Raw genomic sequence first — 24,490 nt, forward strand, 5'->3', positions numbered from 1 at the left:
ACACTGGCATTCTGGGTCAGTGTCTTTGGTTTGTTGCCCACAGTTATACTCACAAACAAATGCATGTGTAACACTTTATTGGGAAAGCTTTATACATTCTGGCCTGTCACAGGCCAAGGATGACACTGGGTGGTAGGTTGTATGGGGAGCCCAGAAATGGCTCAGGCAGAAGCTGCTGTAAGAGCAAGCTCCCCTGGGGCTTCTCACATTTTAGCTTCTCCTTCAGCATGTGTAAGACCATGGTCTCTGAAACACTGGTGTGATGATAAAAACAAAGAGGAAAACAAGAAGGCTATCCCTCCCCTCTCCCAGAACCTGGCCCTGAAGTTCCTGCCCCCATACTGGGGACCCACTGGGAGTCTGTCTAAGATGCCAGATGACCACTGGTCCCTGCAAGGGCATTTTTGGGAAGTGTGGCTTTTTGAACATCTGAAGATTGTTGCAGAGATAATAGGTTCAAGAGTGGATAGTAATACCCTGATGTTAGCAGAGGAAGGTCTGAAAAGGTCAAGATGCTGAGAGAGCCCAAGAGAAGGATACCTTAGCTTTAAATAGAAGGCAGAGGAATTATTTGGGAAGAGGGGATCCTCTCCAGGCTCTTAGCCAAACAAGGGATTCTTGCTGGGTAAAGGAAACAAACAAACAAACAAACAAAAACCCCAAACAAACAGCCTGGTTCATGGAATTCCCAAAAAAGCTTGAACTGGAAGGCAGGCCAATGCAGCAGAGCTCACTCTTCCCGGAGCTTTTCCTTCGCTTGGCTGCTGGTGGCCTGGGATGGTGTCTTCCTCTTGCTGGGGCTGCCCCCACCCAAAACCAGCCCCAGCCCCAAGCAAGCCAGGGCTAGAAAGTGGACCCAGAAGTAGATGGAGGCCCAGTACCGGAGTGTGTCAGCCATGGAAAGGAGCACAAAGCCCATGCACATGTAGTCGTAGGCACGCATCTTCAGGAACCAGTGGACCCAGTCCCAGGCTTTCTGGCCCCCGGGGCTCAGGTGTCTCCGCAAGGCTGACTCCAAATAGCCCTCAGCAGCCAGGCACAGCGGGATGGTCATGAAGCTTAGGTAGTAACCAGGGTGGAGGCCATGCCAGTAGGCACTCAACAGCATGGTCCAGGCACTCCTGGAGGAAGATATTGAGTCAGGACACACAAGTTCAAGCTTCAGTCCTCACTGTCTCATGCCTCCCTTCCTCAAGCCCAGGAGTACAGGGCTCAGCCCTCCTCCCTCAGATTTAGGAGTTCAGGCCCACTCTTCCTTCCTGCATCCTGAAAGCCAAAGAGGCTATGATTGTCACTGGGAACTGAACTCAGGACCCTGCACAAACCGGGCAATAATGCAGCACTAAGCTGCATCCCTAGCATGCTCAGACAGCTTCTTAATAATCATATTGTTGAGCTGGGCGTGGTGGCGCACGCCTTTGATCCCAGCACTCGGGAGGCAGAGGCAGGCGGATTTCTGAGTTCGAGGCCAGCCTGCTCTACAAACTGAGTTCCAGGGCAGCCAGGGCTATACAGAGAAACCCTATCTCGAAAAACAAAAACAAAAACAAAACAAAAACAAAAACAAAAAGGAGAAAAAAATTAATTATATTGTTAAATGTACATGTGTGTACCATGTGGGTGGCCAGCTACCTGAGGAGGTCAGAAGAAGGCATCAGATCCCCTGATTATAGATGCTTTGTTTTTTTTGCCTGTGTGTATGTCTATGTACCATGTATGTGCTCAATACCCTTGGAGCCCAGAAGAGGATTCCCCTGGAACTAAAATTGTGAGCTGTCATGTGGGTGCTGGGAATCAAATGCGGATCCTCTGCAAGAGCAGCCAGTGCTCATAACCACTGAGCCATCTCTCCACAACTTACTTCCCTAACTTTTCAGTCCACCAATTCTGGCTCTGACTCTGCTAAGGAGGACGGAGAGGGAAGCATCCTCTACTGTATCCTCCAACAGAGCAGTGACCAGCCATCCTGGCAGGAGCAGGAGCTCATGGGTCCTGTTCCTGCTTAGACCTGTCCCTCCTGACTGACATACCAACTCTGCAATGACAGAACCACGCTGACTGGATTATGATGAGGGCAGCAGGGCAACCAGAAGTGAACCCTGTGTATTGTACAATCTGAATTCTATTTGTAAATGCCAAGGAAATCTCTCAGCCACAGCTAAATAAATAAATAAATAAATAAATAAATAAATAAATGTAGCCAGGCGTGGTGGTGCACGCCTTTAATCCCAGCACTCGGAAAGCAGAGGCAGGCGGATTTCTGAGTTCGAGGCCAACCTGGTCTACAAAGTGAGTTCCAGGACAGCCAGAGCTACACAGAGAAACCCTGTCTCGAAACAAACAAACAAACAAACAAACAAACAAACAAACAAACAAACGTCTCCTGAAATGGGGTAGTTTAGTGGTTATACTGTATTGTTTGTTGTTGTTGTTTTTAAAATTTAATTTCATTTATTTTGGTCAACTCCATGCAAGCTAGTGTCACTTGAGAAAAGGAAATCTCAATTGAGAAAATAACCCCTATCAGATTGGTCTATGCAAGTCTGCAGAGCATTTTCTTGATGACTGATGTGGAAGAGCCCAGCCTGCTATGGGCAGTGCTACTCCTAGATAGGTGGGTCTAGGGTGCAAACTGAGCAAGCCATTGAGAGCAAGCCAGCAAGCAGCACTCCTCCATGGCTTCTGCTTCAGTTCCTATCTCCAGGCTCCTGCTTTGACTTCCTTCCATGATGACAACTGTAAGGAAAAGGAAACTATTTCTTCTTCAAGCTGCTTTTGATCATGGTGGTGTTTTATCATGGCAACAGAAACCCTAACTAAGACAGCAATGAAGAAGTTGCCTGGGGCCCTGGAAACCACAGAAGTCTCCAGATGTTGCCAGATGTCCCCCGAGGGTGTAGCATAATTACTGCTGATTGAAAATAAATGATCAAAATACTGGGGTGCCCTGGGCTTTCACCTGACCTTGATCCCCAGGGTTTTAATAGTGTCATCTATAACTAGTACCATTCAAATGTCCTTTTTAAAAGGACAGGGTTTCCACGTAGCTCCAGCTTGCCTCAAACTCCTGATCCTCCTGTCTCCACTTTCCAAGTGGTATTGTGTACATATATATATATACCACTACTTGCAATTACTACCAACTGAATTAAAAACATCCCCAGCCCACACTCTTCTAACATTTATTTACTCGTGTGTGTGTGTGTGTGTGTGTGTGTGTGTGTGTGTGTGTGTGTACACTCATGTGTGCCATGAATTACGTTTACTGTTCAGAGAACAACTTGCTATAGTCAGTTCTCTCATTCCCCCATGTAGGTCTTGGAGATGACCACCATGTAGGCTTGGTGACACTTGCCATCTTTACCAGTTAAGCCATGACATCAGCATGTTTTTTTTTTTTTGTCTGTTTGGTTTTGTTTTTATTGTTGTTGCTTGGAGATAATGTCTCACTTTGTTATCTAGGCTGGCCTTGAACTCACAATCCTCTTGCCTTAACCACCCATTCCCCGCCACCTGCCCAGTGCAGTGAGCACCACCTCGCTTGGCTTCAGTGTCTCCTTCTAGCACCAATTCCTAAAGTGCCAGCATCACATTACCGTCTACCTCTCCAATGATCCCCAGGAGGATAGCCGATAGTCTCCACGTAAATGAGATAAAACTCAAGTCCTTACTCTTCCTTACACATGTCCCATGATCCCCAGGAGGATAGCCGATAGTCTCCACGTAAATGAGATAAAACTCAAGTCCTTACTCTTCCTTACACATGTCCCATGATCCCCAGGAGGATAGCCGATAGTCTCCACGTTAATGAGCTAAAACTCAAGTCCTTACTCTTCCTTACACATGTCCCATGATCCCCAGGAGGATAGCCGATAGTCTCCACGTAAATGAGATAAAACTCAAGTCCTTACTCTTCCTTACACATGTCCCAACAGCTTCTTCCTGGTAGGTCTTCCCCGTTTCTGGAACGGCTCTCCTGTGCCCTGGGTCACTTGAGAACCCACTGCCTGGGAAGTGGGCTTCACTTCTGTTCTGCTTCTGTCAAGCCCCCTAAGCCCTAACTCTTCCCCTCAAAGCCAGTGTCACTCAGGCCTATTGAAGACTCCTTCCCTGCATTACTCCCATCTGGACAGCCAAAGGCTCACATTCACCTCCCTGTCTCACCCCTGCCACCCACTCACCCTCATGAATTCTCACTACAGAGCCAGGTCAGGTTGTTTCTAATTTTTTATGATGCTGGAGATGGAGTCCAGTACCTTGTGTGCATCAGACACACAGAGCATCATTAATTTTTTTTAAAGATGTCAAACCTCTCACGTTACCCTCCTGAGTGCTGAGATTATAAGTGTGTGCCACCATATCTGATTCTGTGTGAATATTTTGAGATTTATTTATTTTTTAATTTATTTTATGTATGTGAGCACACTGTTGCTGTCCTCAGACACATGAGAAGAGAGGATCAGATCCCATTACAGATGGCCGTGAGCCATCATGTGGTTGCTGGGAATTGAACTCAGGACCTCTGGAAGAGCAATCAGTGCTCTTAACCACTGAGCCATCTCTCCAGCCTGAGTGAATATTTTTTAAAGAGAGTTTTATTTTTATTTGTGTTTTTGTGTGTGTGCGCGCATGCACTCACACAAGTTGGAGTTATGCAGATGAGAGCAGTGCCTATGTAGGCCAGAACAAAGTGTGTTTGATTCCTAGGAGCTGGAGTTTCAAGTGGCTGTAACCCTGATATGAGTGCTGGGAACTGAGCTAGGATGCTCTGTGAGAGCCACACTCAATCTTAATCATTGAGTCATCTCTCCAGCTCCTAAGAGTGACTCTTTAAACCACAGTTCCCATCATGGCCAGGCAAACCTAGCTCATAAATTATCATCATTAACTACTTATCAGGGCATCTCTGTGGCCACTGATCACACCTAGCTAGCAGTCTGGAAAGAGTTGAGTGTTGGCCTCAAAAAGAAACAAATAAATAAACAAACAAAAATCCCAGAAGAATGAGAACAATTTAAAAGTCAGTTGGGGGCTAGTGAGATGGCTCAGTGGGTAAGAGCACCCGACTGCTCTTCCAAAGGTCAGGAGTTCAAATCCCAGCAACCACATGGTGGCTCACAACCATCTGTAACGAGATCTGACTCCCTCTTCTGGAGTGTCTGAGGACAGCGACAGTGTACTTACATATAATAAATAAATAAATAAATAAATAAGTAAAAGTCAGTTGGTCAGATTGAGGACTAGTCTGCAGGTCCCACCACTCAGGCCACTGGATGGGTTGAAGGTACCACTGAGTGGCAGAGACCTGTTCTGCAGACACTTGAGCAAAATGGGAAGAAGGTGAATGGAAACGAAACAGTTAAAAAAAAAAATCTGGGCAGTGGTGGTGCACACCTTTAATCCCAGCACTTGGGAGGTAGAGGCAGGTGGATTTCTGAGTTCGAGGCCAGCCTGGTTTACAGAGTGAGTTCCAGGACAGCCAGGGCTACACAGAGAAACCCTGTCTCGAAAAAACCAAACCAAACCAAACCAAACCAAACCAAACCAAACCAAACCCCAATGAAGTTGGCCAGGCATGGTGTCACAAACCTGAAATACCAACACTGAAGGGTCAGACAGGAAGGCAGCTGAAGTTTGAGACTAGTCTAGTTTATATAACAAGTACAGAACAGTTAGCACTAGCTTATCTCAAGAAACCTACAAGCCAGGCATGGTAATGCACACCTGTACCACAAAGACAGTTCTGAAAGTCATAGTTGGCTACCAATCTAGATCAAGGCCAGCCTAGCCTATATGAAGCTCTGTCTACAAATAAACAAGATCTGTCAAAATAGCCCAGGGGTAAAGATACCTGTAGCCCGATGACCTGATCTCATCAATGTCTGGGATCCAAGACTGACTTACTGACTACACTTGAATGAGGTAGGCCCAGAGGATTTACCTCAGAGGGCCCAAGAAACTACAATTTCCATAAGCCTTGGGCCTTAGGGCCCAGCTAGAGAAGCCCCAGACTACCACAGGTCAGTCATACTGGCAGATAAAGTTCTGCACTGTCTCTGATACCAGGTGGGCTCCCTCACCTCAAAACGTAGGAGCGGAAAGGTGCGCTCTTGTAGATGTACTGTGCCAGCCACCACTGCACGGTCATGTTCCAGTATCGCATGCCATCCCGCACACGCACGCAGAAGTCTGTGCCATAGCAGTCGATGTTACGGATGGTCTCATAGTCATACTCCAGGGAAGCTGCAATCTCCGGACTGGGGGTGGGGGTGGGGGTGGAGATGAGGATGGGGACAGACATGCAGCTCAGCCAGGCCCCTCCTGACACCTGCTTCTGTCCCAGCCCGATGCTAAAGAGGGGGTTCTGGACAGGCTGTGACTTTTGAGGGCCACTGGGTAGGATAGGCCAGAGGGAGTCGGGTAGGTGGGGCACAATTCACTAATAGTGCTGTGCTCTTGGTAACTAGTAGGGCCTGATACAGCCACAGAAATCCTTGGAGAGCTATGGTTGCTAAGCTATCAAGTCCACTGGCAACCAAGCTCAGAAATATTGAGAATAGCTTCCAAGTATGGTCCCTTCTGAACTGTGGGGCAGAGCAGCTGCCAGTAAAGTATCCACTCTAAAAAGGTGGTTCACGGTTGCTAGGGAGATATTCTAGGCCTCGTGACTCTCAATGATCTCTGTTGCTAGGGAAAAGGCATTCCTTAGCAACAAGGCCCAGGCTGTTCAGAAAAATCTTTTCAGAAAGGACTTCTTCCCTGGTCCCTTTCGATTGTTCGAGAAGTGTCCCCTCCAGAAATATCAGAGGTTTTCAGATCTCCGACACCCATACTGTCAGCTATCGATAAAGATGCTAGGCCTATGTGAATGTTCAGCGTCTTCTGGACATGGGAGGGGGACTTGTAGATTTAAAACAGCATTTAATCTCTGCCTGACTTCACTGCAGGACACCCTCCCTCTAGCAGTGAGTGGTTGATCCATGGTTACTAGGGCAGTGGTAATCAGTTTATATGGGGTGGGGGGCAGCCATTACCACCAACAGGATAATGACAACCGGGGAGATACAACCCTACCAAGGAGTGATCTACAATTTAGGAGAGGCTGCAGTCCCATTCCCCAGCAGGAAGGCTGACAATGGATTCTAGAGACGGTTCACTACTGGTTGCTAGGGATACCATTTCCCTATCAACAAGGACTGATGCTTGCTAAGTAGTAAGAACCGTAGTTACTAGTTTTGTGACGTTCTCAGCTATGATGGCGCTGGCGCTTGGGGTAGCTTTACTGGTAAAGGGAAAGCCTCAGCAATCGGGGAAGACAACCGTGGTTGCTGAGAAAGGTGCTCTCCACAGCTGGAGGAGAGCAGCCAAAGATGTTACTTCCTTACAAATAGGGCAACTGGGAGGTGCTGTGTGAGAACATCCCATGGTGAGCTGCTCGCTCTAAGCAAGGCAGGCAGTTCACAAACAGGCACAAACAGCAGGGCTCTCAGCAGTAAGGAACCAAGGTTGCTAGGGATATAGCATTCTCAGCACAGGGGCTGTTCAATTGCTAAGGAATGGTTTCCCTAAACACAGATGATGGACCCACTACTACCAAAGGATAGTATCTCTAGCAACTGGGAACAGCCTGGATCTTGGGGTGACTCTTCCATAGCAACACAGGGTAAGCATGTGGTTGCTAAGATACTATTTTCCTTTCCCTAGCAATAGAGGACAATTAGCCATACTGAGGGGTGACAAATGCAACAAGGGGCAATCTGTAGGTACCAGAAACACATAGTTTCCCTAGTGGCCAGGGAAGGCAGGTGATAGTCACCAGGGGGGCAATACGCTGCCAACCACTGCTGGTAGCCCTACACCCTGCTCCCTTCCCTACTAGGGGCAGAGCCAACCCTTGGTGGTGGGGCCTGCTGGGTCTTGGGAAGCCTCCCTCCCGCCGCCTGACCTGCTAGGGGGTGGGCATTGGAGGGTGGGGCCGCCCCCGGCCCGGGCTTTGGCAGCCACAGGGTAGGCCCCGAAGCCCGCGGCAATGCAACCGCACTCGGCCGCAATCCAGGCAACGTAGAAGCGCATGCGGAAGGCGAAGAAGACCGGGATCATGTAGAAGAGGCGGGTGGGCAGCGGGCGGGCGTAGAAGGCGTCCTCACGCACAGCTTCCAGTGGGAAGAGATGGGAGGACAGCAGGAAGAGCAGGCCAAAGAGCGGGGCTGGCCAGGCGCGGCGCAGCAGGGGCCTCAGGCTGGGCACGGCTTCCGGGAAGGGCTGTTCCAGCCAATCCAGGTAGGTGCGGTAGCGGAAGAATGGGCCTGTGGAGGGTGGCAAGGAGCAGGTGGTTGGATGCTGTGTATCTGAGCCTACTGGGGAGGTGGGAGGTGAAAGGAGGAGGAGGATGGAGAGATGGGAAAAGGGGGGAGGAGAGTAAGCAGAAGAGTTGGGGACAGAAGGGGAGATATGGAGAGCTGGTAAACGAGGGCCAAGGGAAGGGAAGGGAAGGGGGGGGAGGGGAGGGGGGAGAGAGAGAGAGAGACAGAGAGACAGAGAGAGACAGAGACAGAGAGGGGGGTAGGGAGAGGGAGAGAGGAGAGAGAGACAGAGACAGTGACAGTGACAGAGGGGTAGGGAGAGGGAGAGAGGCAGACAGATACCAGGAAACCAGTGTAGATATCCCTACAGGGAAGAGCTGGTTCCTGACCACTTTTCATAAGCTCCTTCTGGATGCTGAGAGGGCTTGGGCGGTAGAGGGGAGACAAGCAGGGAAAGGAGATGAGTTGAGGTTCTTGAGGGATGACGGGATATGGACCAGGAAGCATCAATGGGGAAATGAATGAAAAGATGGATGCTAAAGCCCTTGCATGTTCACCACAGACCACGAGTATGGTTCCGTTTACATCTTTATAGACAGAAGTCAATCAATGGTCTGCAGGGATGGAAGAGGTTTGGTGTTGATGACTAAAGGTTAGGTGGCTCCTTTTCAAAGACAAGGCTGTTCTGCAAACAAATACACACTGGTGATGGTTTCACATGTCTACGGATATATAAAAGCCAGTGAGTTGGGGCATTTTAAATGGATGCACATGTGAATAACAGCTCCATAATGTTGTAATAAGAAAAAGAAATAGACAAAGAGAAAACCAGGGCCTCGGATTATAGGTCAGTGGTAGAACACCTATCTAACATGCATAGGCTCTGGGTCCAATTCCCAGTATCACATACAACAACAGAGACAGATAAGCAGTCTGACAGGCATGGTGGTGTGCTCCCGTAATCCGAGGCCCTGAAAGGCTGAGCCAGGTCCTCAGTTCAATTAAGACCAGCCTGGATTATCTATATAGGGAGACCCTGGCTCAGACAAAACAAAGGGGGCCGGAGAGATAATGAAGTAGAATGTTTATTGCTCTCCCAGAAGCCCAAAGTTTGGGTCCCAATCCACCTGTTAGATGGTTTATAACTGTAACTTCAACTCCAGGGAACCCAAATCCCTCTCTTGGCCTCTATGGGCATTGTGACATGGAGTACATAGAGACAAGCAAGCACACACACATACACATATATTTCTAAAAATAAATCAAGTCAAAAAAAGCAAGATGACTTAGTGGGTAAAGGCATACACACAGAAGTGACCGTGGGAGTGCTATCCCTGATTTTACAAGATGGCAGGTGAGAACCAGTTTCAGAGCATTGTCTTCTGACTACACATGCACACCAAAGCAGGCATGCACAAGTACACACACACACACACACACACACACACACACACACAAAGAGAGAGACAACATTTGAAAAATTAAAAACAAAAGGAACAAAGCCAACACCTACGAAGTATGTCTAGCAATGTAGCTCAGTTGGTAGAGAACCTGCCTGGCATCAGTCCTAGCACCAAACAAACCCATCATGATGACTTTCTGAGTCAGGTCAGGTGGTATACACCTGTAATGTCACCTACCCAAGAAGCTAAGGTAGGACAATTGAATGGCCAAGCCTATATGTAGAGGTCTTGTCTCAAGATAAAGAGCGTTGCACAGCCATGGTAGTGTACACCTTTAAATCCCAGCACTCGGGAGGCAGAGGCAGGCAGATCTCTCTAAGTCTAAGGTAGGCCGGTCTACAGAGTGAGAAGCCTGTCTCGAAAAACAAATAAAACAAAACAAACAAAAAGGTAAAGAATTTACTTGTGAGGGAGAGGTAGGCAGATCTCTGTGAGGTTTTTTTTTTTTTTTTTTCCGAGACAGGGTTTCTCTGTGTAGCCCTGGCTGTCCTGGAACTCACTTTGTAGACCAGGCTGGCCTCGAACTCAGAAATCTGCCTGCCTCTGCCTCCCGAGTGCTGGGATTAAAGGCTTGCGCCACCATGCCTGGCTCTCTGTGAGTTTTGAGGCCACCCTGCTACATAGAGAGTTTCAGAATAAATATAGGCTACATAGAGAAACCCTGTCTAAACTAAAACCAAAGCAAACCAAAAGGCGAGGATATCTAACTCAGTTCCTGAGCATTTGCCTGGAGGGAAAGATACATTTTCTGAAATGGAAAGATCCTGGGTTAGGAATATTTACTCCATGGATGGCAGAAACCCAGGTTTACATAGGCCTATCTCCTTTAACTCTCCTATTGGCCCCCTAACAGGAGAAAAAGGAAGCAATCCTTCAGGATTAGTTCCCACAGTAGACAGATATGCTCTGACAGGACAGTAGCTGACAGAGTGTAGGTAGCCTAGGACAGAGCCGGGGACATAACACAGGAACAGAACTCTGGGTAGATCGAGGCAGAGGATGACCCAGAGTGCTGGGCAGGCACTCACCTGTCATGATTCCCACGTAACAGTAGCTATAGCTGAGTGTCTCCATCAAAGAGGGGACCTCAGGCAGGAGGCCCAGCGTAGGCTCCTTGTGGAAGCCGGAGGCTATTTCCTTTCTCTGAGCCAGATGCAGATCCTGGACTTCACTAGCTAGACTCACCAACTGTGGGAAGAGAGAGGAAGGCAAGTGATTGGCGTCCCCAGGCCACCTTCACATCCACTTTCATCTCAGCCTAGGCGGTAGGGCTGAGGTCCTACCTCACGGGTGACACTGCATTTCTATTTCTTTCTCTTTTTAAAAGATTTATTTATTTTATGTAAGTGAGTACACTGTCGCTGTCTTCAGACACACCAGAAGAGGGCATCAGATCTCATTACAGATGGTTGTGAGCCACCGTATAGTTGCTGGGATTTGAACTCAGGATCTCTGGAAGAGCAGACAGTGCTCTTAACCTCTGAGCCATCTCTCCAGCCCGACACTGCATTTCAAAGGTGGTAGAAGGTAGTTGGTGGCTATCCTCAGGGCTCAGTTCTATACCCTTTTCTTCTTCTTTCTTTTTCTTACTTAAAAAAAAAATTATTTATTTACATCTTAAATGCTCTCCTCTCTCTCAGTCTCCCCTCTCCCAACCCCTAACTTTCTCCTCTGAGAGGGTACACCCCCAAACTCCCCAGCACATCACGTTTCTGCAGGGTCAGGTGCTTCCTCTTCCACTGTGGCAGACAAGAAAGCCCTATGTGCTGGGGGATTCGGTCCAGCCCATGTATAGGGTAACCATGTATGCTCTTTGGTTAGTGGCTCAGTCTCTGAGAGCTGCCAGAATCTTCCTCTCTTCTATCTCTTTCTCTCTCTTTTTTCTTTCTGCTTTCATACAACTCCACAGCTTGTTTGCCTGCCTTCCTTCCTTTTTGTTCTAGTACTTAGACATAGGGCCTTGCAAACATTATGTAAGTGCTTTAACACTGAGCCACATCCCAGCCCCCCCCACCCCCTTTTATATTTTGAAACGAAGACATGCTAAGTTGTTCAGGCTGGCTTTGAACTTGTGGTCCTCCCAGCTCCCCTTTAGGAGAACTGAGATTATATTCCTTTCTGACTCCACTGGGTAGGGATGGGGGGTAAAGATGTCCCAACTGCCCTTCCAGATCTACTCAACCTATCTTAGCCTGAGACAAAACTCTTAAAAGGCCACATCTGTGTCCTGCTTCATGTTAGTCTCAGTGGACAGAGCCCCAGCAGATAGAGAGAGGCAAGAGAACCAAGCCAGCACTTCTCCTACTTCTTCCTGATTTTAAGGGGTAGAATGGGGTTCTTTTCCCTTTTAGGCTCCACAACATACAGTTCTTCCCCTGACCCAGCTATTGGTCCAGCTTTTTATTTTATTTTTTAAAGAATACTGTCTCCTTTTCACCAAGCCATTGTCATAACCCAAACCCCTCTAATCATCCTCAAAGCAACATGTCCCACATGAATCGGAATCACTGTCTACAGCCCACAGTGTATATGGATCAAGCTGCTTCATAGTCACCTAACTGGTCTGTTCCAGACAGGGTCTTATACAATCCAAACTATTGTCAAACTCCTCATTCTGCAGCCTTTACTTGCCGAGAGCTGGAATTACCAGTGTTCACCAGCACTCGAGCCTTTTGGGTTTTCTGTTTTTGTTTCTTCCAGAGCCACTCAGTCTAGGTGTCAGGATTCAAACTTAGGTCAAAAACAAACAAACAAACAAACAAACAAACAAACAAACAAACAAACTTCTTCCTGAGGGCATGGGGCCACAGAGCCCCCTATGGCCTGGCTTCCGTTGCCCTTTCAACCACGTGTTATTCAGAAAGTGCGTGGACGTGGCAAGCATAGTTTGCAATGCCCAGCCTGTTCCTATCTACATGTGTAGGTTCGTACACACCCAAAAGGCACTTCTTCCAATGCACAGCTGACCAATCTCTGCCTAATGTTGTGTCTGCCATAAGAACAAAGATGTCTGGAGAAACCAGTTCTCCACCTGGCTGGACTGTCCATGGCTACGTTGCTGGAGCCTAGAACATAGCAAGAGCTCACGACTGTTGTAGTCTGGGCTAGGCACTGAGGACCACTCACTTCTTGCCCTTTTCTTAGGTGATTAAGATTCAGACCCATGGCTAAGAATGTAGTTCATTTGGTCAAGTGCTTGCCTAGTGTGTTGAGGTCCTTGGCTCGAGTCCCCAGAACCATAATAAACCAAGCACAGTGGTGCAAGCCTACAATTCTGGCACTCGGGAGCTGGAGGCAGAATCAAAAGTTCAGTGTCTTCTTTGTTTGAGACCAACATAGGGTGCTACACGAGCCTCTGTTTCAAAAATGAAAAACCAAACCTGCACTTTGTCCCAGCTTTGAGCCCTTGGGCCGGATACCTTCTCTATAGAGTAATTTTCCTCCTTGGAGGACGGTTTGCTACAGACTCAAGAAGAGCATGTTAGCAAAACACACTGGGGAGGAAGATTCTAGGTGTGCCAAATGGCTTGTGATAGAGCACTCAGGTTATCTCCTTATCCTGCAATGAGTGGAGAGGTGAAGACTTGCTCCAGAGGATGTGGGAGGTGAACTCTGTCCCCAGGGAGAAATGAAGTCCCAAGCTTAGGGTTTGTGAAAGATAAAACTCCACAGCCCTCCCCCTACTATGAGAAAGTCTGGGAGGAGAAAGCAAGGAGGCTCCCCAGCTCCCAGGGAGACTAAAAGAAGTAGTGTTCGCCAAGTCTCACCTTCAGTGTCAACAGCAGCTGGACAGCATTGGTGAAGGGCGTGGGAGTGGGCAGGCCCAGCAGGCTGAGGGCTCGGAAGAAGAGGAGATAGGAGAAGGTCCAGGCAAGAGCCAGGGCATGGCAGGAGCTAGGACAGAGGTGGGAAGTCATAATGTTGGGTACAGGGACCTTAGCCTCTGTTTCCTTCTCCTGAGATACCCACCCCCGCCCCTGCCCACATTCAGACAGAGAAGAAGAGGTGAGAAGACTGGTGAGTAACAGAGACAGAAGAGGCACAGCCAGAGATAAGAAAAGAATGACCGGCATTAAGAGAAGCTTCTGGAAGAAGGAAGGCACTTCAGCCAGAGCTCAGCCTGACTGGACTATGGAAGTCAGTCTGCCACATGGATACTGAGGACTGGGGCAAAGACACAAGGTGGGAAGAAAGATGGCCAAGGCATAGCGACACACAGTAAGATTAAAGGAGAAGAAATAGAAGACTCGAAGAGGAAACAGACTGCTGCTTCTCTGCATCCTTCTTCCTTTCTCACCACCTAGTTCTCACCAGGGCTGGGCCTGAATGAGGGCCCAGGTTCCCAAGATGGTGATCAGAGAATGCAAACTGTGGGGGCCACAGGTGAATAAGGTGAGCCCCAGGCCCACAGCTGCTGCCCCCCATCTCTTCAGCCCAGGTCCTGAAAGGAAAAGGTAAAGTATAAGCCTAGAACCTTCGGGAGGGGTGATTCCCCACCCCAGCTCCCTCACCCTAATTTTCCACTAGACAAGGAACCTGACTCACCAGCTTTCTTAAAGAGGAAGCCAACAGGGATGGAGATAAGAAGGACCATTAGATATGTCCATTCTTCGGGTGTCATGGTCTGGGGGAGGAAGGACTCACAGTGAGAACCAGTATTCCAGTCCCTTCCTCTTTTGAAGACAGTAGAATCCCCTTTGAGAACCCAGGCCTCCAGCTCACTCCTCCTTCCAGGACCCAAGAATTAAGCCCCCACCCCACCCCTTTGCCAATGTTGAAATCAAAAGTACTTCTACTTCCATTTATGACCCACACCTTCCGGCCAGAAAAACAATCCTTCACAACACCCCTCTTCTCTGAGAGCCCAGGAATCTGTATCATCCTCACCCTCCTGAGTACATTGGAGCCCTTCTGGGTCCCCAATTTCCTCTGCGTCTTACAGGACCCAGTACTCCCACTCCCGCCCAGCTCGGAGAAGCCCAGCATTTAGCATCCTGTTTTCTAAGCTCTGAGCTCTGGGCTCCTCTTTAACCCGTACCTCGGAGAGAAGGCAATGACCCTGTACGATCTGCAAGCACCTTTCGTAGCCCAGCCCCGCGCAGCGAAGGCCAGCGTGTATCCGATTCTGCCTCGGCAGATCCACAGGCGGTTACGCCACCCAGCCCGGCCACGCTCTGGGCGCTGTCCCCGCACCCCGCCACCCTACGATCTTCGTGACGCCGCCATGCAACCCAACCTGGGCCCACCTGAACCGTCCGTGGGCCAGAAGACTGCGGAGCTCCTTTTCGAGGCCGCCTCGGCTCGCGCCACGCCTCCCCAGCTCAGCACGCCCCCGCACTGCCCGTTCTGGAGGGCGCCGGCAGGGCTGCGCGGTCCAGGCCCCGAGAGCCGCGGCTGTACGAGTTACAGCACCGCAAGAAAGGTACCCAGAACACCAGTCTGCCGCAAGATGCCTGTCGCGATCTTTCTAGGAGGTCCCCGGGCAAAGAGCTGCCAGTACGTGAAGGGGCGGGGTTTCGGGTCAGAGAGGCGGGGCCAAGATCTTCGAGTCCCGTTGAGACTTGAGGAGGAGGGACCTGGAGCTCAGAGACAGACTTTCAGCTTCGGATTCCTTCGGGCACACTCGGTCATTCAAGCCCTCGGCATGGAGTGCCACAGCTTCGGCTTACTTCGGGGATAGCCGAATTCCAAAGTCACGGCTCGGAATTAGATGCGTTTACAAACTCGGCCGGATGTAGGCGGGACCACACACTTCGGCTTGATTCGGAAATAATCGGGTCCAAAAGTCGTTGTGTAGTGTTAGGCGGGCTCAAGAACGCAGAACGAAGTAGGCGGGACCGCATGCTTCGGCTTACTTCGGAGATAGTCGGAATCAGCCGGGGTCCGAGAGTCAAAGAACCACGGGGTGTGGGCGGGATCGCATATTTGGACTTACTTCAGATAGCTGAATGCTTTTTCAGGTCACGGTCAAATGATATTGAGGGCAGCCGTTTTGGCCTAACTTTGGAAATAATCAGTAGACTTAACAGGCTGAGCTAATAGTCTTGAGGGAGGAAGGCGGAGCCACAGAAGACCGGAAAACGGCGAAGGGGCGGGGCCGACATGACTGGTGGATTTGGGGGCGAGGCCAGAGCAATGACCCTCAAGGTCCCATTTGTGCAGACCGGAGTGGCAGTGAGGGCTTTCTTGGCTTTTCCGCTTTGCTGACCTGACGGGATGACGGAGGACGCGCTACGTAGGGCCAGCTCCGCCTTAGCCGAGAGTTGGTGTTGGCTAGGGGTTGACTTATTGCCTCTGCCTGAGGACAGTACGACAGATTGAAAGGGAGCCACGACGCACACTGCACCTCGAGTGCGACTGTGGATTCAATCGTAATTGTGAACTCCTTAAATTGGGTAGGAAGTGGGCGGGGCCACAGCTGGAAGAACGATGGGATCTGGCTAGGGTCGAATGCTGAACCTTTTGCAACTTAGAGGGGGTGGCTGATTCTACTGAGCCGAGATCTCCCGCATGCGTTCGGGAATAGAGTCGAGATCTTCCGAAGGCTGAAACGCTTGCGTTCGGGTAGGCAGGACTCCCGATTGAGCCGAATTTAGGATGCTGGAACATCGAACAGCTGGCGCAAGACAGGACTGGGTTTCTTTTAAAGTCCGACTCAGAATAGGCGGGAAAGGCGAATCTGGGCACTTCGAAAGGGGAGGGGCTGGGCTCCAAGTATTTAGAAGAGGGTGTGGCTTGAGCAAACCACCCTACATTGAGGTTCTGAGATTTGACGGACGCATAAGAAGACACCCACTTTGCAAAAAGGGCGGTGCACCACTATGGCGGGAGGTCTCTCTGAGGGGACGAGAGATGGTGGTACGCTTTGGCAGAGAAGATGGTCACCTGGAGCTGAGGGGGAGCGGAACGGTGGGACCTGGGTGAGGGGCGTGGTCTTAACTGGTCCCTGGGTAGATCTTGGCTGGGGGGCGGGGGGGGGCAGGTGGCAACCCCAGCCCCGCCCCTTGGGGGGTGAGGGGCGGGGTCTTGCGCTGAGGGCGTGGAAGACTTCAGTCGGGTCGGTGGGGCTGTTTGGGTGACCGCGACGCACCCCCACTCCGCAGGAAGATGCTGGTGGTGGAGGTCGCAAATGGCCGCTCGCTGGTGTGGGGAGCCGAGGCCGTGCAGGCGCTGCGGGAGCGTCTGGGAGTCGGGGGACGCACGGTGGGCGCCCTGCCCCGCGGGCCCCGCCAGAACTCGCGCCTGGGCCTTCCGCTTCTGCTGCTGCCTGAAGAAGCCCGGCTCCTGGCCGAGATAGGCGCGGTGACCCTAGTCAGCGCCCCGCGCCCGGACCCCCGCAACCATGGCTTGGTAAGAAACGAAAGGCCCTGATAGTGGGAAGGCCTGGGAGGGCCTGTTGGAAGGTTGTAAACTGGTCAGAATTCCTGTCTTCCTAAGGGACTGCAGGATGTGTCTTGGGGTTCCAGTTAAGTTTACTTCTCAGGCCCTAGCATCGTTCAAACGCCAGCAAGAGCAGAGTTTCCAGGATCAGAACACTTTGGCAGCCGAGGCCCGGGAGACCCGGCGTCAGGAGCTTCTAGAGAAGATCGTAGAGGGCCAGGCTGCCAAGAAGCAGAAGCTGGAACAGGATTCAGGGGCAGATGAAGGAGGCCAAGAAGCCGGTGGAAGTGAGGCTACCCAAGGGAGTGAGACCAGTGATGATGGCCAGCCTTCTGCGGAGCAGGAGGGAGCAGGTGAGATTTTAGGATTTAGAGTTAAAATTTGGGGCAGGAGGGAGGGAAACTTTGGAGAATTTTAGTTGGATTTTTCTGGCGCTAAGGAGACCTTGTGGACTCAGTAAATTCTTTTTGCTCCCAGCCCCATCCCTAGATTCTTCATCTCCCCAACCAGGACCTTCAAATGGGGTGACTCCCTTGCCCAGATCAGCCCTGCTTATCCAGCTGGCCACTGCCAGGCCTCGGCCTGTAAAAGCTAAGCCTCTGGACTGGCGTGTGCAGTCCAAAGACTGGCCCCATGCTGGCCGTCCTGCCCACGAGCTGCGCTACAGCATCTACCGAGACCTGTGGGAGAGAGGTTTCTTCCTCAGCGCAGCAGGGAAGTTTGGTGGTGACTTCCTGGTCTATCCTGGTGAGTTTGGGGGGACTCTGGTGGCTGTACCTTTTCTAATGGTCTTTATTTGTTGTGCATTTTCTTTTTTTTGTCCCATTTCTTCTCCCAGGGGACCTAAAACAGGACAACAAATATGCCAGAATTCTCTTGAACTCATGGAGGGTAGTCTTGTCAAACACAGGTTCTCTTCCCGGAGCCAAAATTAGCTTGGAATTTGCTATACCTCACAGGTTAGCCTTGGAATTCGAGGTCTTCCTTCCTCTACCTCCCGAGTGCTGGAATTGCAGGCATGAGTCACAACACCTGGCTTAATGTAGGAACTTTTCATAAATACTGTCTGTGATCTAGAAATTGATTTAGAAATCCTTACTTACATGCACAAAACATATGAGCGCATTCACTGCAGGATTCTTTATAGAATTGAAAGATTAAAAGTAGGGAAGTTACTGATGATAAGTTAGGAAGAAAACATAGTAATTAAGCTGGAAGAAATGGTGTATGCCTTTAGTCCCAGCCAAGCTGCATAGTGAGACAGCCTCAAAACAAAAGCCAGAAAAACAACAACAACAACAACAACAACAACAACAAACCAGTTGTGGCCAGGCAGTGGTGGCTCATACCTTTAATCCCAGCACTCAGGAGACAGAAGCAGTCACAACTCTGTGAGTTTGAGGCCAGCATGATGTCCAGGACAGTCAAATCTACACAGAGAAACCCTATCACAAAACATCAAATCAAACAAACCAAAACAAAAAAACAGCTGTCTGCGAAACAGTATTAGTTATCAAAGAATTAATGTATGGGATTAGAGTTGGGCATTGTGCATGCCTCTAATCTCAGCTCTAGATAAGTGGAGACATCTCCAGTTGAGGCTAGCTTTGTCTACATGGCACCTTGTCTTAACAAAGAAAAGAAAAAGACAGCCACATGTGATGGCCATATTTGTAATCCTAGCACTTGAGAGTCTGAGACAGAAGGATTGCTACAAGTTTGAGAGCTGCATAAGCAACATAGTGAGTTCAGGCCAGCCAGGGCTGGGAATCAAGACTGTCTGGGGGAAAAAAAGGAAATAAAGTAGTAGGGTCATCTATATGAAAAGTATAATTAAAAATGGAAAAAAATCCCAGCACTTGGGAGGCAGAGGCAGGCAGATTTCTGAGTTCGAGGCCAGCCTGGTCTACAAAGTGAGTTCCAGGACAGCCAGGGCTACACAGAGAAACCCTGTCTCGAAAAACAAAACAAAACAAAACAAAAAAAGAGGAAAACAATGACTGGTAGTTGAAAATGTATGGAGATTATATTTTGATATGGATATGCAGATGCATACACGCAATTTAAGTACCCTCGAACATCGAAGTTCCAGTTAGGTCTGAGTATGCTGATGTGTGCCTGTATCCCCAGCTACTTGGGAAACTGAAGCAGAATTTCTTGGATGTGAGAGTTAAAAACCAATCTATGAAACACAGGTGATATTTCCTGTTTTCAGACAAAGCCATTGCAGCTTAAAATGACTAGTTGAAATCAGTTAATTACCTAATCTCATACCTTCCTTGTTTGTTTATTTATTTTTGAGACAGGGCTCATTGTGTAGCTCTGGCTGACCTAGAACTTGCTATGTAGATCACAGTAGCCTAGAACTCAAAGAGCCTGCCTCTTGTCTCCCAGGTGCTCAGATTAAAGTCTTGTACCACCATGCCTGAGAATCTTAGAAGTTTTTGAGTTAAGGTCTACTATGTAACCTTTGCTGACTTCAGACTCACAGAGATCTATCTACCTGTTTGTCTCCAAGTGCTGGGATCAATGGTATCTGCAACCATATCAGGACTTTCTTTCTTTCTTTTTAATTTTTATGTGCATTGCCTGTTACATGTCTGTGTAAGGGTGTTGGATCCCCTGGACTAGAATTAGAGATAGTTGTGAACTGCCATGTGGGTGTTGGGAATTGAATTCTTCTGAAAGAGCAGCCAGTGCTCTTAACCACCAAGCTGGCTCTCCAGTCCCTCTTTTTTTTAAATGTACGGTCTCACTATTGAATCCCAAGCCGGTTGGTATCCAGTTTCCCACATGACACAGTTGGAAGCATTGAGCTTCTTGCTTGAGCCTTCTGTGTGCTAGGATGACAAATATAAGCCACCACACACAGCTCTAATCTACACTAAATAAGTTGAACCATAAGCTAAACTATTTGTTCTTTTCTTGCCTCTTTTCTTTCCTTTGGCAGGGTGGTGCATGTAGCCCTGGCTGATCTCAACCGTGTGAGTGCTGAGGTGATTAAAATGCATAAGCATTCATGCCCGGCACTGATATGTCAATATTTCTAAAACAGTGAGTACTTGTTTATGGGACATGGAGAGAATCCTTGCTTCTTTGAAATAGTGTCTAAAGCCTCATCACTCTAATGCTTCTAAGTTTATTTCTAAATTTTGCCTGAGGCTCAAAGCTGCTAAGTGTCTAGGAAAGCAGTTACAGGTTTAGTTTCTCAAGCATTTTGATATACCCTCTCTGCTGGCTGGAACCCTGTAACAGCCACAGAGCCTCATTACTGCCTAGGCTCTGCCAAGAACCCAGCTGCCAGGCAGGGACATAGCAACAGTTTCCCTTAGAGGGTTGCAGTCTCATGGTTTAGATTCTCATTCCGCCCCTCTTAAAGATTTGGATTTCATTTCTGTTTTCTTTTTATGTTTTGTGTATGTACATGTCTGTGTATGTACATGTCTGTGTATGTACATGTCTGTGTATGTACATGTCTGTGTATGTACATGTCTGTGTATGTACATGTCTGTGTAGATGTCTAAGGAGACTTGTAGATGGCATTGGATTTCCTGGACCTGGAGTTACAGGCACTTGTGAGCCGTCTGATGTATGTGTTGGGAACTTAGCACTCGGGTCCCTCTGGAAGAATGGCTTGAGTTCTTAATCGTTTGGCCGTCTCTCCAGTTCTATATTTTAAATTTCCATTTCCTGTGATTTACCCTCTTGTATAGTCGTACTCAGATTCCTATCACGCTAGTTCAGATTCACCAGGGATACACTGTCAGCTGTTCAGTAACTAAAGTCATTATTCCTGCCTCTGCCTACACAACACATATGGCTGCTGTGCTCTGCTGGCAGAGCCAAGTCTGTGCAATGAGGCCCACAAAATTAACCGTGTTCACTATCTGAATCTTTTGGGGTGACATTCTTTTAACTATTTTTATTTTATCATTATCATGTATTTGATTTTTTTAAGACAGTTGTTTCTCTGTGTAACAGCCCTAGCTGTTCTGAAACTTTCTCTATAGACCAGGTTGATTTTTAACACACAGAGATCTGCCTGCCTCTGCCTCCCCAGTGCTGCGATTAAAGGCATTTGCCACCATGATGTGCTTTGATTTTTGCACTATCCTAGTATAAAATCTTTTCTTTTTCTAGCCTATTAGAGTCTCAGACTGATCCCGTTTTTTGTTTTATGACTGCAATACTGGGGATCAGACCTTGCTTGTGCTACATAAGTGGTCTATTAGAGCTGCATCCTAGTACTTGTGCCTTTTTAAAAAATCTTGGCTTTGTTTCTTTTGTTTGTTTTTCATATTTTATTTTATTTTATTTTTTGGTAAAATCTCTTTATGGTGCCCAGGTTGGTCTTAAACTCCTAAGCTCAAGGAGTATCGTGTTCTGCCCCCACGGCCCAAGTCTCCTCAGTGCTTGAGGGTACAAGTGCATCTCCCCACATCTTTTAATCATGGTAGTTGTGTATTGTTTAGTCTCATAGATAGATATGTCTTGTACCATGGAAGGAACCATTCTGTGCTTTCTATTCTGTTTCTTAGCCATTGTGAAGCCATCTTGGGTCATCAAAACCAGCCTGGGACACATGAAATCTCTGTCTCAAAAGAGGAAAAAGAGAAGCCAGGCGTGGTGGCGCTCGCCTTTAATCCCAGCACTCGGGAGGCAGAGGCAGGCAGATTTCTGAGTTTGAGGCCAGCCTGGTCTACAGAGTGAGTTCCAGGACAGCCAGGGCTACACAGAGAAACCCTGTCTCGAAAAACCAAAAAAGAAAAAAGGAAAAAGAGAAGATAGAGGATCCTTAGGCATAGACTAGCTGTTCCAGGTGTAATGGTATACACCTTTATTCCTAGCACTCAGGAAACATAGACAGGAGGGAGATCTCTGTAGGTTTGAGGCCAGTCTGGTCTACATTCCAGAACATTCATAGCTATATAGAGAGACCCTGTCTCAACAACAACAACAAAAAAGTAGTTGGAGCCGGGTGTGGTGGCGCACACCTTTAATCCCAGCACTTGGGAGGCAGAGGCAGGCAGATTTCTGAGTTCAAGGCCAGCCTGGTCTACAGAGTGAGTTCCAGGACAGCCAGCACTAGACAGAGAAACCCTGTCTCGAAAAACCAAAAACCAAACAAACAAAAAAGTAGTTGGGTCCAAGGATATGGGTTTCAAAATATTCAGTGTATGCTGAAAGCTGAAATGTCCATGTAGCCTATGATACACATAACTCAGGAGGCTGGAGAATGAGAATGCCAGGGTTGGGTCAGTATAACTACAGGGCAAATTCAAGACTAGCAAGGACAGCGTAGACCCTGTCTCCAAAAGTAAGAGAGTGCTACAGAGATGGCTCAATGGTTAAGAGCACCGGGTGCTCTTGCAGAGGACCAGTTAAGGGTTCCTGCACCCACAGGAACCTGCCAGGGCTGTTGGGAATTGAGAAACCCTGTCTCGAAATACAAACAAACAAAAAAAGTAAGTAAGTAAGTAAATAAATAAATAGAAAGGCAGTAGAATACTTATCTAATCTACACAAGGAAGGCCCTGGCTTCTATACCCAGCACTACAAAGGAAACAACAGTGCAGTAAGCCCAAGGCCCCCATGTCAGATCTCATCCCAGCCCCTGCGGAGGGGAACTGCTATGCATCTTTCTTTCCCCCAGGTGATCCACTGCGTTTCCATGCTCACTACATTGCTCAGTGCTGGTCTGCTGAGGACCCCATCCCACTTCAGGACCTGGTCTCTGCAGGCCGCCTGGGAACCAGTGTCAGGAAGACCCTGCTGCTCTGCTCCCCTCAGCCTGATGGGAAGGTGGTCTACACATCCCTGCAGTGGGCCAGCCTGCAGTGAGCTGGAGACTGTGTGTGGCAAGAACCCTCTTCAATGGTCACCCCAGCTCATCTCTGCACGGAGGCTTGCGCTCTCCTGCTCTGCCTGGTTTGTTCCGATTCCAGGGTTTTGAACACTACATCCTTTCTGTTTGTTTTTTGGTTTTGTTTTTCCTGTTTTAAGGCGATTACTACCTGTGTTGTTCTTTATTTTGTTTCCAAATTGTGCTTGTTGAGCATGGAGACTGCTTTTGTTTGGCTTTTGTGTTTCTTGCGGGGCTTAGGTTCCTGCAGTTCTAATAAATTTGTTGAATAAATGTTTGTATTTTGAGTCCTTACAACAATCCTTGAAATGTGGGGCTCTCATTCCTGTATTCAGATGAGAAAAGGGAATGGGAAATGACTTGACCAGGGTCACAAAACTGGGCCTGGGCCATTATACCTGGTCTTTGTGATTCAGGAATCTGCCTCTTTTCATTGCACTAAGGGTTGCCTTGAAGATATGGCGTTTATTTATTGTAAGTATACCTGTGTATGTATGTAAGCATGCGTGTGCCATGGAACTTAGGAGGAGGTCAGAGGACAATTTGAGAGAGCCTGTTCTCTTTTTACCTTGTGGGTCTCAGGGAACGAACTCAGGTTATCAGGCTTGCCATCAAGGATCTTTAAGGGCTGAGCCATCTTATTGGTTCCTTTGAGATTACTACAAACCATTTTAGATATGTGATGTAAAGGTTATAACTAGAACTGTTGCATGAGCTGCTTGTGGTGGTGTAAACCAGTCCAGAAAGATATGCGGAAGAGGCAAAGGCAGGAAGATCATGAGTGTGAGACCTGCCTGGGCTACATTTGTGGGGTTGTAGAGGCTCAGCAGTTGAGGTTTTCCAAAGGGGCTGAGTTCAGTTCCCAACACAGAGGACAGCTCCTATGTGTTTGCAACTCCATCTTCAGGGAATTTGGTGCCCTATTCTGCCCTCTAAACACAACTACACTCAGGTGTACATACTCACACAGACATATATGTAGTTTTTAAAAAAATTAACTTGGTGTGGTGGTTTATACCATTAATCCCAGTGTTCAGGTGAAGGCAGGGGAATTTCTGAGATCAAGGCTAGCCTGGTCTACATGGCAAGTTACAGGCCAGCAGGGCCTGTCTCAAATCAACAAATATGGGCTGGAGAGGTGGCTCGGTGTTCTTGCATAGGACCTGAGGGTTTTGTTTTTGTTTGTTTGTTTTTTTGATTTTTTTTTAAAAATCATTTTATGTATATGGGTACACTGTAGCTGAACAGATGGTTGTGAGCCTTCATGTGGTTGTTTGGAATTGAATTTTTAGGACCTCTGCTTGCTCTGGTCAACTCTGCTTGCTCCAGGCCAAAGATTTATTACTACACGGTAGCTGTCTTCAGACGAACCAGAAGACTGTGCCAGATCTCATTACTAGTGGTTGTGAGCCACCATGTGGTTGCTGTGATTTGAACTCAGGAAGAGTCAGTGCTCTTAACCACTGAGCCATCTTGCCAGC

General features: G+C 48.4%; 2 protein-coding genes across 18 annotated transcripts; one reads left to right on the forward strand and one right to left on the reverse strand.

The window, feature by feature from the left end:
* Nucleotides 1–60: 60 nt before the first annotated feature.
* Nucleotides 61–15,461, reverse strand: Mboat7 (membrane bound O-acyltransferase domain containing 7). 4 transcript variants are annotated; one of them, XM_006540433.4, is made up of 8 exons: nt 15,013–15,461; nt 14,312–14,390; nt 14,064–14,207; nt 13,534–13,660; nt 10,795–10,954; nt 7,946–8,306; nt 6,081–6,257; nt 61–1,121 (listed from the first exon to the last, which is right to left on the reverse strand). In XM_006540433.4, exons 3-8 carry the CDS (start codon nt 14,189–14,191, stop codon nt 731–733), a joined length of 1,344 nt encoding a protein of 447 aa, XP_006540496.1. In that variant the 5' UTR covers nt 14,192–14,207; nt 14,312–14,390; nt 15,013–15,461; the 3' UTR covers nt 61–730. The 4 variants fall into 4 exon arrangements, with proteins under 4 accessions (XP_006540496.1, NP_084210.2, XP_011249044.1 ...); NM_029934.4 differs by having other exon boundaries at nt 14,078–14,207; nt 15,013–15,258; XM_011250742.3 differs by lacking the exon at nt 15,013–15,461 and adding an exon at nt 14,805–14,894.
* On the forward strand, nt 15,359–23,307 carry Tsen34 (tRNA splicing endonuclease subunit 34). 14 transcript variants are annotated; one of them, XR_003946538.1, is made up of 6 exons: nt 15,547–16,161; nt 16,870–17,116; nt 17,250–17,499; nt 17,624–17,893; nt 20,097–20,200; nt 22,800–23,286. XR_003946538.1 is itself a non-coding variant. In XM_017312223.2 (5 exons), the coding sequence occupies exons 2-5, from the start codon at nt 16,874–16,876 to the stop codon at nt 22,985–22,987; spliced, it is 951 nt and encodes a 316-aa protein (XP_017167712.1). In that variant the 5' UTR covers nt 15,359–16,330; nt 16,870–16,873; the 3' UTR covers nt 22,988–23,296. The 14 variants fall into 14 exon arrangements, 9 of the variants coding, with proteins under 9 accessions (XP_017167712.1, XP_017167711.2, XP_017167713.1 ...); XR_003946537.1 differs by having other exon boundaries at nt 15,611–15,726; XR_003946540.1 differs by having other exon boundaries at nt 15,688–16,137.
* The last annotated feature ends 1,183 nt before the right edge of the window (nt 23,308–24,490 follow it).

The sequence above is a fragment of the Mus musculus genome, chromosome 7, assembly GCF_000001635.26.
Source record: "Mus musculus strain C57BL/6J chromosome 7, GRCm38.p6 C57BL/6J".
Taxonomy (NCBI): Eukaryota; Metazoa; Chordata; class Mammalia; order Rodentia; family Muridae; genus Mus; species Mus musculus.

What these genes read in the sequence shown, in the direction of transcription:
- Tsen34 (XM_017312222.2), top strand. Translation starts at nt 15,608, where the DNA reads ATGCTTCGGCTTACTTCGGAGATAGTCGGAATCAGCCGGGGTCCGAGA. An exon ending in ATAGCTGAATGCTTTTTCAG is followed by an intron (nt 15,727 to 16,869) that starts GTCACGGTCAAA and finishes CCCACTCCGCAG; the next exon opens with GAAGATGCTGGTGGTGGAGG. An exon ending in TGCGGAGCAGGAGGGAGCAG is followed by an intron (nt 17,500 to 17,623) that starts GTGAGATTTTAG and finishes TTTTGCTCCCAG; the next exon opens with CCCCATCCCTAGATTCTTCA.
- Mboat7 (NM_029934.4), bottom strand. Translation starts at nt 14,387, where the DNA reads ATGACACCCGAAGAATGGACATATCTAATGGTCCTTCTTATCTCCATC. An exon ending in CTTCCTCTTTAAGAAAGCTG is followed by an intron (nt 14,208 to 14,311) that starts GTGAGTCAGGTT and finishes TTTTCCTTTCAG; the next exon opens with GACCTGGGCTGAAGAGATGG. An exon ending in CAATGCCCACCCCCTAGCAG is followed by an intron (nt 6,258 to 7,945) that starts GTCAGGCGGCGG and finishes CCCCACCCCCAG; the next exon opens with TCCGGAGATTGCAGCTTCCC.